At 44.7% G+C, this 13589-nt stretch overlaps 1 protein-coding gene across 5 annotated transcripts in view; it reads right to left on the bottom strand.

The window, feature by feature from the left end:
- The window catches only part of LOC140408377 (protein Hook homolog 3), a 166546-nt gene that overhangs the window by 52651 nt on the left and 100306 nt on the right, over nt 1–13589 (bottom strand). For all 5 annotated transcript variants that reach the window (XM_072495491.1, XM_072495488.1, XM_072495490.1 and 2 more), the window contains 5 exons: nt 12697–12837; nt 11693–11894; nt 3456–3566; nt 3055–3139; nt 2865–2934 (listed from right to left, as the gene is read on the bottom strand). In XM_072495491.1, the coding sequence (XP_072351592.1) occupies nt 2865–2934; nt 3055–3139; nt 3456–3566; nt 11693–11894; nt 12697–12837 (609 nt within the window). The remainder of the gene's footprint in view (nt 1–2864; nt 2935–3054; nt 3140–3455; nt 3567–11692; nt 11895–12696; nt 12838–13589) is intronic.

Below are 13589 nucleotides of genomic sequence, written 5' to 3'. Positions count from 1 at the left end.
TTAGCATGGCCAATCCACCTAACGTGCATATCTTTGGGTTGCGAAGGTTGAGACCCATGGAAAATGTGCAAACTCCACACGGACAGATACCCGAGGCCTGGATCGAACCCGGGTCCTCGATTTCCACGTTTCTAAACAAAATATAGAAGTTAGAATCTATCAGGCCAGGTTAGAACATAGAATTTACAGTGCAGAAGGAGGCCATTCGGCCCATCGAGTCTACACCTCCACCCTATCCCCGTAACCCTAGTAACCCCTCTTAACCTTATTGGACACTAAGGGCAATTTAAGATGGCCAATCCACCGAAACTGCACATCTTTGGACTGTGGGAGGAAACCGGAGCACCCGGAGGAAACCTACGCAGACACAAGGAGAATGTGCAGACTGCGTACAGACCGTGGGAATCGAACCTGGGACCCTGGAACTGTAGAGCAGGCATTGTCAAACTCGGGGGCGCGACCCACGTGTCGGGAGGGTCGTGAAGCCGTCCGTCGGGGCGCTCCCGATCACACAAATCTGCGCGCAACAGCCGGCTGTTAACAACGCCGGCTGCAAGCGGCTTTCAAAATGGCAACGAACATGTAAAACAAATGCGGGCGCATTGCGCATGCATGCCAGATCATCGGCACGCATGCAGAGTGCGGCTGCTTTTTTTTTTTTATAAACGGTCGCAGCTTGCGCGCATGTGCAAAACTATGCCCATGCATGCCGATGATCGGGGACGCATGCGCAGTGCGGCCGCTTTTTTTTTCAAATGGTCACAGCTTTTTGTTTTACAAGTGCGGGAGGATTTTATTCATTTTTTTCATTTATTTTATTCTTTTTTTTTACAAGTTTGGGGGGTTTTTATTTAATAAAATTTTACAGGAAAAAAATGGAGAACTTTGGACAGGAGGAGACTCCATATTTTCCGACACCGGAAGGCTTCACCTTCATCCAACAGGTTCCATTCGCCGGCGTGGGTCGCGAAGGCCGGCCGGCGTGGGTCGCGAAGGCCGGCCGGCGTGGGTCGCGAAGGCCGGCCGGCGTGGGTCGCGAAGGCCGGCCGGCGTGGGTCGCGAAGGCCGGCCGGCGTGGGTCGCAAAGGTTGGCCGGCGTGGGTCGCAAAGGTTGGCCGGGTTGGGTCCCGAAGGTTGGCCGGTTGGTAAAAATGGGTCCCCGGAAAAAAGGTTTGAAGAACACACTGTAGAACAACCGTGCTAACCACTGTGCTCCCATGCTGCCCACCCTGGGATTTGATGTGTCCAATAGTATCAGCTGGAATCATAACATTCTGCTTTCGATATGTTAACTGATCATCTCTCCACACTAATATATTCCCCCCAACACCATATTAATCTATGTGTGGCATCATATTGAATGCATTTTGGAAATATTGTTTCACTACATCTGCATTGCTGCTTATCGACCCTACTAGTTACATCCTCAAAAACCTCTAATAAATTTGTCAGACAGGAAGGATTTCTCTTATTAAAACTATGTTGATTTATTATATTCATACTATGTTTTTCTAAGTGCATTGCTAATACTTCCTTAATAACAGATTCCAGCATTTTCCAGAAAACTGATGTTAGGCTAACTGTCCTGTAGTTTCTTGGGCGGGATTCTCTGACCCCCCCGCTGGGTCCGCGTCGCCCGGCGAAGACCTTTCGGCCCCGGCTGGCGTGGCGCCAAAGGCCTTTCCCGCCAGCCGGTGGAGCGGAAACCACTCCGGCACGGGCCTATCCCCTCAAGGTGAGGGTTTGGCCCGTAAAGGTGCGGAGACTTCCGCACCTTTGGGGCGGCCCGACGTCGGAGTGGTTAACGCCACTCCATCACGCCGGGACCCCCCGCCCCGCCGGGTAGGGGAGAATCCCGCCCCTTGTCTTCTCTCTCCCTCCTTTCTTGAAAAGTGATGTAACGTTTGCCAATTTCCAATCTGATGGGATAATTCCAGAATCCAAGTAATATTGGAAAATCATATCTCTGCAGCAACTCTATTAGAACCCTGGAGTATACACCATTACATGCCTGGGAATTGCTGGATATTAGTCCTGTAAGTTTGTCCAATACTTTTTCTCTGTTGATATGAATTTCTTTCGTTTCCGCTCTCTTAGTCTCTAGGCTACCGTTTATTTCTGGTAAGAAACTTGCGTCTTCTACCCTGAAGACAGACAAAATATTTATTCATTGCCTCTGCCATTTCCTCATTCCCCATGGTAATCTCTCCTGTCTCTGATTCTTAAGAGACTAATGTTTACTTTAGCTTATATCTTCCTTTTTATAAATTTATTAAAGCTTAATAAAATACAAAATCTTAATTTTGTATTTTTTGGCTAGTTTACTCTCATTCTTTTTTTCTCTCTTTTTGCCAACCTTTTGATGGCCTTTTGCTGGTTTCTAAAACACCCTCAATCCTCAGACTTTCAACAGTTTTTTGGAGCATTAAACATCTCTTTTAATCTAATAATAATTTTTTTTTTTTTTTTTTTAATTTAGAGCACCCAATTTTTTTTTTCAATTAAGGGGCGATTCTGTGTGGCCAATCCACCTACTCTGCACGTCTTTGGGTTGTGGGGGTGAAACCTACGCACACAAGGAGAAAGTGCAAACTCCACACAGACAGTGACCCAGGGCCAGGATCGAACCTGGATCCTCAGCGCCTTAGGCAACAGTGCTAACCACTGGGCCACCGTACTGCCCTTTAATCTAATAGTAATAAAGGAATTCAAGGTATAGACCCAGTCAAAGGTAAGACTAATGAAATAGCATTGAACATGACAGATTCATATAAACTCCTAACAAGCCTATATTAAAATCACATAATTCACCATTGAAAATATATATTGTGACCATTTTAAAAACGTTGCATTCTTTTACTTACTTGATTTCAGGTGTTATTATTTCTGCTGCTAAACTGTCTGATGCCTCTTGACTGTTCATTGGAATAAGTCCTATCCGAAATACAAAGATTTCTTAATGTCATGATGTCAGGATTAAATTGGTTGCATCAAATACTAAATAATTCAGACAATAATCTAAAGCAAATGAAAATAAAAGCTTTTACTACAGACCGGCTGTAAGTTGGCCTTGATGCACTTGAACACAACGTAGTTCTTCAATAGTCTCCTTTAAAGAATCTCTCTCTGTTCTTAACCTCTGTAGAAATATTTGAATTTTAGGTAGATTACAGACTAGAACATTACAAAACTTTGTTTACTTTCAAGTTCAATTTCCCCCATCTATAAGTGTGTCTCACTTTTGAGCATTAGGACTAGTACTGTGATAATTAATTTTCAGAAAACTAATGTTGCAATTCAATTTCTATCGATTGGTTGTAAGAAAAAGGTAAAAAACATTATTGGAAACAAGTGTAACATTACATTTATAATAACGTTCCGTGGTAGACCTTTGTTTCAAATAAAATTGAGAAGTCAGAATTTGTTACCAAAATCTAAAATTAAATGGAACTTGCATCTTTTTCTTTTTGAAGAGTATCCACTTTTTCCTTCAGTCTTTTATACTCAAACTCCATTTTGTCTGCCTTTTTTGACTCCTCAGACAACCTATTTTGAAGTTCAACAACCTACAATGATAAAAAATTGAATAGAATTTAGAATTGTATTTAAAATATCTCTGCTCAATTACAACCAGACAATTAAAATTCTACAAATGAATAAATCAAAGAGACAGCAACTTGACTGCTATACACAGGCATTTGGCAAATGGAGTTAAAAAATCCAATCTAAATACCTGAACTTTCAATCCAAAAATAGATAAGAGTGGCTAAGCACATCGTAATAACTCTTGTTATCACTAAATTGCTAATTTCTACAACAATAAGATAAGGCTGGGTGTGTATTCAAGTACTTCTCTATTTTATTGGAAAAGTTCTGGCTTTTCATACCCAACAGCCTACTGCGTAGTTTTACTAACAGGGAATGACTTGCGATGATTTCACTGAAAACAATGAAGATGGTGATTTGGAGTAGCCAGGGAACCAATATGGAAACACCTAACATTCAGAAACCTTGTCAGTGACTGGTGATGCAAATCACTCACTAACTCTTGATATATTCTGATGCATCGAGTTTTCTGCAGTAGAAAACATCTGTCTTATTCAAAGGCATTTCCTGCTTTGAAATAAAGATCTGTGGCATTATTTCAAACGAAAGAACTGTAAAGATCAAGTTCAATATATAAATAGCTTATAAGCACTTGCAACTACTACTTGCACACACAAACATACCACGAAAAAATAAATAATAAAAAATAAATAAAAAATAAAATGAAATAACTGGTAGGGTATTATGCACCAGCTCAACAGCAGCAACTCTGTACAATTGGCAATATTATTTAGAACACATAAGTCGGCATCTGTTTGTGTGTGTGTGTGTGTGGGGGGGGGGGGGGGGGAGGAGAACTAGGGAGGTAGATATACATTTGGGTGCCGGAGAAACAATTTCAGAGGGCAATACGCGAATGGGTCTGGTGTTGGTGTTGTCACTTGCTTCTCCCCGACGGATTTCGCTGCCGTTGTCGGCTCGCGTTCACCTCCACTTCAGCCATTCGTCCCGTCTTTCGCCTGGATTTCCCTTGCTCTCTGTTCCCGTAGATGCCAAATTTGTTATCGTTTCCTGTGCCCTCCTTCTGGCTATCATTCCCCTGCCTCCCCCCCACCTCTCTGGTTCTGCTCTATTGTTCCCTGTCCCTTCACTCTACCCCCCCACCACCGTAACCCACCCCCCCCCCCCCCCCCCCCCCCCCCCCCCCCGGCCCCAGTCTATCTCTCCCTCTCATGCCTTGGCTACTTTCCCCTGATTCTTGGCTACCTGGCTATTCTTCTGCTTGGTCGTTGGCCTCAAACAGGTCCCGGAACAATTGGGTGAATGGCTCCCACGTTCTGTGGAAGCTGTCGTCTGACCCTCGGATGGCGATTTTGATTTACTCCATTTGGAGAGATTCTGAGAGGTCGGGCAGCCAGTCTGCAGCTTTGGATGGTGCTGCTGACCGCCAACCAACAGGATTCTTCGGCAGGCGATCAGGGAGGCAAAGACAAGGGCGTCCGCCCTCCTCCCCAGGAATAGATCTGGCTGGTCTGATACCCCGAAGACCACCACTTTCGGGCATGGCTCCACCCTCATCCCCACCACTTTGGACATTGCCTCGAAGAAGGTTGTCCAGTACCCCGCAAGTCTGGGGCAAGACCAGAACATGTGGGCGTGGTTGGCCGGGCTTCCTTGGCACCGTTCACATCTATCCTCCACCTCTGGGAAGAACCTAGTCATACGGGTTCTTGTTAAGTGGGCTCTATGTACCACTTTTGTTGCGTCAGGTTGAGCCTTGTGCACGTGGAGGTGGAGTTGACCCTATGCAGTGCTTCGCTCCAGAGTCCCCCACCCTATTTTAATCCCCAGGTCTTCCTCCCATTTCTTTCTTGTTGCATTCAGTACGGTGTCGGCCCTTTCTACCAGTCGGTCATACACGTCGCTACAGTTTCCTCTCTCTAATATGCTTGCGTCCAGTAACTCTTCCAGTAATGTCTGTCGTGGCGGTTGTGTGTACGTCCTTGTCTCCTTTCGGAGGAAGTTTTTGAGTTGCAGTTACCTTAGCACATTCCCCCTGGCTAACTGGAATTTCTCTGTCAGTTCATCCAGTGTTGCGATCCTGCCGTCCGTGTATAGGTTCCTGACTGTCAGTGTGCCTCCGTCCTGTCCCCACTTTTTGAAGGTGGCGTCAGTCAGCGCTCGTGTGAACCTATGATTGTTGCAGATGGGAGCTTTGCCCGACATTTTGGTCAGGCCAAATTGCTGCCATAGTTGGTTCCAGGACTGGAGGGTGGCTATCACCACCGGGCTGCTGAAGTGTTTTTTGGGTGGGGATGGGAGTGTCGCCGTGGCGAGGGCCCGGAGGGCTCGGCTTCTGGCTCCTTGATCCATCCCCTTAATCGCTTGGCCGTCGCTGCCCAGTGGTAGAATTGTAGATTTGGGAGGGCTAGCACCCCCCCCACTGGATTTTGTTTTTTGTAGGACCTTCTTTGGCATCCTAGCATTCTTCCCCCCCATACGAACGACATGATTAGTTTGTCTAGTGCTTTGAAAAAGGCCTTGGGGATGTAGATCGGGATGGATCGAAGTAGGAAGAGGTACCTGGGTAATACATTCATTTTGATCATCTGGACTCTCCCCGTGAGGGAGAGTGGGAGTGTGTTCCATCTTTGCCGGTCCTTTTTTACTTCCTCTGTCAGACTGGTGAGGTTCCATTTGTAGATCCCTTCCCAGTCATGGGCTATTTGGATCTCAAGGTAGCAGAATTTGTGTCGGGCTTGTTTAAACAGCAGTCCCGTTAGTGCTGCCCCCCTACTTGTGGGTGTACCGGGAAGATCTCGCTTTTGCTCATGTTGAGTTCGTAGCCCGAGAAGGCACCAAACTCTTTCAGGAGCGCGATGATTCCATCCATGCTGCTTTGTGGATCCGTAATGTCGAGGAGCAGGTCATCTGCATAGAGTGAGACTCTGTGCTCTCTGCCACCCCTTTGGATCCCCCTCCAGCTTTTTGCTGCTCTGAGAGCAATTGCTAATGGCTCGATCGCTAGAGCGAACAGCAGCGTGGTCAGTGGGCATCCTTGTCTGGTGCCCCTGTGCAGCTGGAAGTATCGGGAGTTGGTGCTGTTGGTCCGTACGCTCGCCATGGGAGCGTTGTATAGGAGTTTTACTCAGGAGGTGAACCCTGTTCCAAGCCCAAACCGCTCCAGTACCTCTAGGAGGCATTTCGATTCTACCCTGTTGAAGGCCTTTTCTGTGTCTAGGGAGACGATCACCTCTGGTATTCTCTCCCGGAGAGGGTCATTATCACGTTCAGCAGGCGCCTGATGTTCAAGGTAAGCTGTCTACCTTTGACAAAGCCCACCTGGTCCTCTGTGACCACCTCTGGTACGCAGTCTTCTAGCCTTTTGGCTAGGATTTTGGCCAGTATTTTGGCATCTGCGTTCAGCAGTGAGAATGGTCTATATGACCCACATTCCGTTGGGTCTTTATCTTTCTTAGGTATCAGCGAGATTGAGGCCTGTGCTAGCGTGGGTGGCAGTGTGCCCCTAGCGAGCGAGTCTGTGATCATCTCCTGCAGGTGTGGGGCCAGTGCTGTCGCAAATATTTTGTCAAAGTCTGCCGGAAACCCATCTGGTCCTGGCGCCTTCCCCGCCTGCATGGAGCTAATGCTGTCCATGATCTCTCCCAGTGCCAGTGGTGCTTCTAGGCCCTGTTTTCTCCCCTCCCCCACGACTGGTAAGTCCAGTCCATCAAGGAACCATTTCATCCCGGACTCCCTCATTGGGGGCTCTGGAGGTGTACAGCCCTTGGTAGAAGGCCTTGAAGGTTGAATCTTTTCTGGTTCTGTTTCTAATGTGCCTCTGGTATCCCTGATTTGTGCAATTTCAGGTGGCTGCCTGCTTTGCTGTATGCTTTTATTAATTGGTGAGAGAAAGGTGTTATGACAACATGGACATTGGACAGGGAAGGAAAAACCATTGTGTTTTTGTTCTGAGGGAGTAAGAGGTATGGGAAGTCCTCTCCCATGCTGTGAGGCTCCTGAGTTCTCCCAGTGAGCCAGAGAAGAGAGCCAGGAGTGAGACACAGCTAAGAGTGAGTTTGGGAATTTGAATCTAGGTGGGAATTCGAAGCTGGGTGGGGAGGAAGTGCTTTTTATCCCTGGTAAGTGACTGGTAAGTAGTGTTTCTGTTTCTTTTCATTGGTATATTTATTTATTTTTTCTTTGTTTTTTGTTGTTGTTGAAATTGTAGTTGTTGACGTTAACCGAAGGTTTAAGGCATGGCAGGAGATCTCAGACCCGTGTCATGCTCCTCGTGTGCGATGTGGGAGCTCAGGGACACGTCCACTGTCCCTGGCTCCTTCACGTGCAAGAAGTGTGTCCAGTTGCAGCTCCTGTTAGACCGCTTGACGGCTCTGGAGCTACGGATGGACTCATTTTGGAGCATCCGCGATGCTGAGGACGTCGTGGATAGCACGTTTAGAGAGTTGGTCACACTGCAGGTGAAAGGTACTGAGGGAGATAGAAAATGGGTGACCAAAAGACAGTGCAAGAGTAGGAAGGCAGTGCAGGTGTCCTCTGCGGTCATTTCCCTGCAAAACAGATATACCGCTTTGGATACTGTTGAGGGAGATGGCTCACCAGGGGAAGGCAGCAGCAGCCAGGTTCATGGCACCGTGGCTGGCTCTGCTGCACAGCTGGGCAGGAAGAAGAATGGCAGGGCTATAGTGATAGGGGACTCAATTGGAATAGACAGGCGGTTCTGCGGACGCAATCGAGACTGCAAGGGTCAAGGATGTCTCGGAGCGGCTGCAGGACATTCTGGGGGGGGGGGGCGGGGGGGGGTGGCGGGTGAACAGCCAGCTGTCGTGGTGCACATAGGCACCAACGATATAGGTTAAAAACGGGACAAGGTCCTACAAGCTGAATTTAGGGAGCTAGGAGTTAAACTAAAAAGTAGGACCGCAAAGGTAGTAATCTCAGGATTGCTACCAGTGCCGCGAGCTAGTCAGAGTAGGAATGTCAGGATAAAGAGGATGAATGAGTGGCTCGAGAGATGGGTCAAGAGGGAGGGATTCAAATTCCTGGGACATTGGAACCGGTTCTGGGGGAGGTGGGACCAGTGCAAACCGGATGGTCTGCACCTGGGCAGGACTGGAACCGATGTCCTAGGGGGGGGGGGGGGGGGGGGGCTGTTTGCTAGAGCTGTTGGGGAGAGTTTAAACTAATGTGGCAGGGGGATGGGAACCGATGCAGGAGGTTGGAAGGTAGTAAAACAGGGACAGAAATAAAAGGCAGTAAGGGAGAAAGTGTAAGGCAGAGAAGCCATAGTCAAAAATCAAAAAGTGCGACAGTACAAGGTACAGTGACTGAGGGGAGCTCAGTGAACAGGACCAGGAATACTAAAAGAAATAAAACGGGAAGTGAAAACATGAATGGTGAGCGACGCGGCAGGTTGTTACATGAAGATATGGGTTCAACGACAAGGAAAATTAGGAGAAAGGTTAAGAGGAAATATAACTTAGGAGAGGTTACTGATCGAGGTGTTAAGATTCAGAACAGAGGTACAAAAGCCAACATAAGTGTACTTTACCTGAATGCTCGTAGTATTCAGAATAAGGTAAATGAGTTGATGGCGCAAATCATCGTGAATGACTATGATTTAGTGGCCATTACTGAAACATGGTTAAAGGATGGTCACGACTGGGAGTTAAATATCCGAGGGTATCAAACTTTTCGGAAGGACAGAGTGGATGGTAAGGGAGGTGGCGTAGCTCTGTTATTTAAGGATGACATCCGGGCAACAGTAAGGGATGACATCGGTGCTATGGAGGATAAGGTTGAATCCATTTGGGTGGAAATCAGGAATAGTAAGGCGAAAAAGTCACTGATAGGAGTAATCTATAGGTCACCAAATAGTAACATTATGGTGGGGCAGGCAATAAACAAAGAAATAACAGATTCATGTAGAAATGGTACAGCAGTTATCATGGGGGATTTTAATCTACATGTTGATTGGTTTAACCAGGTCGGTCAAGGCAGCCTTGAGGAGGAGTTTATAGAATGTATCCGCGATAGTTTCCTAGAACAGTATGTAATGGAACCTACAAGGGAACAAGCAGTCCTAGATCTGGTCCTGTGGAATGAGACAGGATTGATTCACGATCTCATAGTTAGGGATCCTCTCGGAAGGAGCGATCACAATATGGTGGAATTTAAAATACAGATGGAGGGTGAGAAGGTAAATAGTGAAACAGTTGAGGAACAGTGGAGAACCTTCCAAGTGATTTTTCACAGTGCTCAGAAAAGGTTTATACCAACAAAAAGGAAGGACGGTAAAAAGAGGGAAAATCGACCGTGGATATCTAAGGAAATAAGGGAGAGTATCAAGTTGAAGGAAAAAACATACAAAGTAGCAAAGATCAGGGGGAGACGAGAGGATTGGGAAATCTTTAGGGGGCAACAGGAAGCTACTAAAAAAGCTAGTAAGATAGATTATGAGAGTAAACTTGCTCAGAACATAAAAACAGATAGTAAAAGTTTCTACAAATACATAAAACAAAAAAGAGTGGCTAGGGTAAATATTGATCCTTTAGAGGATGAGAAGGGAGATTTAATAATGGGAGACGAGGAAATGGCTGAGGAACTGAACAGGTTTTTTGGGTCGGTCTTCACAGTGGAAGACACAAATAACATGCCAGTGACTGATGGAAATGAGGCTATGACAGGTGAGGACCTTGAGAGGATTGTTATCACCAAGGAGGTAGTGATGGGCAAGCTAATGGGGCTAAAGGTAGACAAGTCTCCTGGACCTGATGGAATGCATCCCAGAGTGCTAAAAGAGATGGCTAGGGAAATTGCAAATGCACTAGTGATAATTTACCAAACTTTACTAGACTCTGGGGAGGTCCCGGCGGATTTCAAATTAGCAAACGTGACACCACTGTTTAAAAAAGGAGGTAGGCAGAAAGCGGGTAATTATACGCCAGTGAGCTTAACTTTGGTAGTAGAGAAGATGCTGGAATCTATCATCAAGGAAGAAATAGCAAGGCATCTGGACGGAAATTGTCCCATACATGAAAGATTGCACTGGAAGGGATCAAAGCAAAGTGGGAGGAAGAGTTGGGAGAGGATATGGAGGAGGGGTTCTGGTGTGAGGTGCTCCGGAGAGTGAATGTCTCCACCTCGTGCGCGAGGTTGGGGCTGATACAGCTGAAGGTGGTACACAGAGCACACCTCACTGCAAGACTACAATCTAGAGGACCACGAAGAACCTGGCCAGTTCTCGTATTGCGATCCGATAGTGTATATGCGCATGTTAGTTGAATAAAACAGTTTTGTTTTCATTGATTAAAGCTTTCTGTGAAGTCAGACTGGCCAACAATAGTGATGAGTAATGTTACTATATCCTGCATTGCATTTAGTGCAGGGATTGCTGGTGATATAAGTATCCAAAGAGAGAGAAAATGTTTTCGTGTTTTGGGTTGATGGAGAGGGCTCAGAAAATTGTTTGCTTATCAAAGGGGTGCAATTGGATCCTCACTATTGATCTGAATGCATATTGGTTTTGCATCATAGTTGAGGAATCAATAAACTGAGAGGGACTATCAGCAGAAAGCAGCCACCCACAATCATCTTAATGTAATGAGGGATGAGTACGAGGTGTGGCTTCAGCAGCACTGCCGATAACCAAGAATAAATTAAAACAAACACAATCAATGGTTTGTGCATTTGGTTGACTATCTTTTCCCCCCCCACCTCATTTCTAACATTACTAAAGTACCAGTTTATCTTCTATTTTTCAATGCTGCAGAAGGGAACAAGACCAAAATGTATGATTATTCCCTCCATTAGAACATAAGAACATAAGAACTAGGAGCAGGAGTAGGCCATCTGGCCCCTCGAGCCTGTTCCGCCATTCAATGACTATTGCTCCGCCATTCAATGACTCCGCCATTACTACTAACCAACCTGCAGTTTGCTCTAGACTTATCGATTTTTGTTTCCAGCATTATAATCACAATTTCTTTCTTTATTACTACTATTATCTGGATCTTGCCCAGAATGTTACCTCTTGAATGTTACATTCTTCTTCAGATATATCTGCTTCTCTAATGTATAATTAAAAACTCAATATACATTCCTTAAATGTTGTGAAATTTCATACCTGTCTCTTGTATGTTTCCAGTTGTGCTCGCGCAGCATTTGCTTTCCGTAACTCCTCCTCTAGACTGACTGTGTTCTGCATGTACATTGTATTCTTTTCCTCAAGGAGCTTCACCTGTCGACGCAAGTCACCCAGATCCTCTAGCTTCTTTTTGTAAGACTCTACCATGCCCTCCAATTTACTCACTTTATCAGAAGAATGCCTACAAAAAAAGATTATAAAGCATCTTTCATGCCCTCAAGGAGTACCAAAATGCTTCACAGCCAATTAATTTTGTTGAACTACAGTCACATAAACACTACTTATTGCCCAATCTGACAATAGTTTATTAAAATATGAAACAGCTAGCAAATAGAAATTGTGATGGCATCAGGTACTTGATACAGGGCAACAGAATAATGTTAACCTCCAAAGTGAAACATAATCATAACACAACATAATTAAACCAAAAAATATATACATACAAGAAACAAACATTAACTTCCATTATACTAATACTCAGAGGATGAACTAGTCCTAGTGGTATTGATTATTTAGGTGAGGGCTATAGAATACTAGATTGCGCTCACAGAGGTTTCAACAGCTCCAAGGCAACTTCAAAGGAGAGTGAAAGTACGAACAGTTACACGTCAAGCTTGAGTAACGATGCTGTTGGAATGCTGTTTAGCAGAGGATTTTGGCGAGTAACTGAGGAGTAGTAATCATTATAACATAGGATTGACTGTTCTATGAATGAGACTTAACAGAAGAAAATTAAATATGTTTAAAATTGAGGGAAGAATGTGTAATTGGATTTTGAAACAGCCAAAGCAAAAAGTTAATAAACAAGTTTTAATTTATAAAATTCCACAGAACTTCCGAAAAAACATTTAAACGATACAAGGAAACTAAAACATTGAGATTGAGATTCCTATTAAAGGCAACTGAAGAACTAAATAATATGCGAGAAAAACTAAGAGATACAAATCAAAGAAATGAAAAGGAGGATGCAAAACTTTAACTACCTAAGGACATCCATCTCATCCTTTAAAGACTGGGCTTCTTCTGCCAGGCTAGTAAGCTCTTCATTCTGCTGTCGTAGTTCAAAGACTTCTTTCTCAAGTTCCTCACATCGAATCCGGTAATCATCTTTGGCTGCTTCCAATCTGAAATTCATAATCATATAAAATAAACAATATATTAATTTTAAATACTTGAGTCCATCTAGGTTTAACACTGCAACAAATTAGCGATACTACAAATTATTAATTGATACGTCTTATGACAACAGATTATAGCCCTGAATTACATATGGACACATCAAACTTTTAAATAAGATGTGTGTTTTTTTAAAAAGGACATACAAGCAAAAATCGGCTGTGACTGCAAAGTGACGCTTGCTGGAATTCTTAGGCGGATTGTATTTAGTTTCAAGCAAGACTTTGGAAAAGATACAGTGCAGAAACTGAACTACAATCTCCTGTGGAGATAATGGAAGCAGATTACGACCTCATCAGAGACCATAACTTATATCCCAGACAGGCAGCAGTGGTGCAGTGGTTAGCACTGCTGCCTCACGGCGCCAAGGACCCAGGTTTGATCCCAGCCCTGGGTCCCTGTCCATGTGGATTTTGTACATTCTTCCCATGTCTGTGTGGGTCTCACCCCCACAACACAAAAAGACGTGCAGAGTAGGTGAATTGGCCATGCTAAATTGTCCCTTAATTGAAAAAAAAAAAGAATTGGGTACTCTTAAAAAAAATTTTTTTTAATTTTTTTTTTTATAAACAATTTAAAAAAATACTTGTATCCCAGGCACACTCGTCATTTTCTCCTTTCAGGAATACACAAGGGAAAAGGTTTAAAAAAACAACTCCAACTCTGGTCTCTTTTAGTGCTCGTCTGATGCGGTAGCTCT

The sequence above is a fragment of the Scyliorhinus torazame genome, chromosome 3, assembly GCF_047496885.1.
Source record: "Scyliorhinus torazame isolate Kashiwa2021f chromosome 3, sScyTor2.1, whole genome shotgun sequence".
Taxonomy (NCBI): Eukaryota; Metazoa; Chordata; class Chondrichthyes; order Carcharhiniformes; family Scyliorhinidae; genus Scyliorhinus; species Scyliorhinus torazame.
This window is presented reverse-complemented; position numbering and strand designations above follow the sequence as displayed.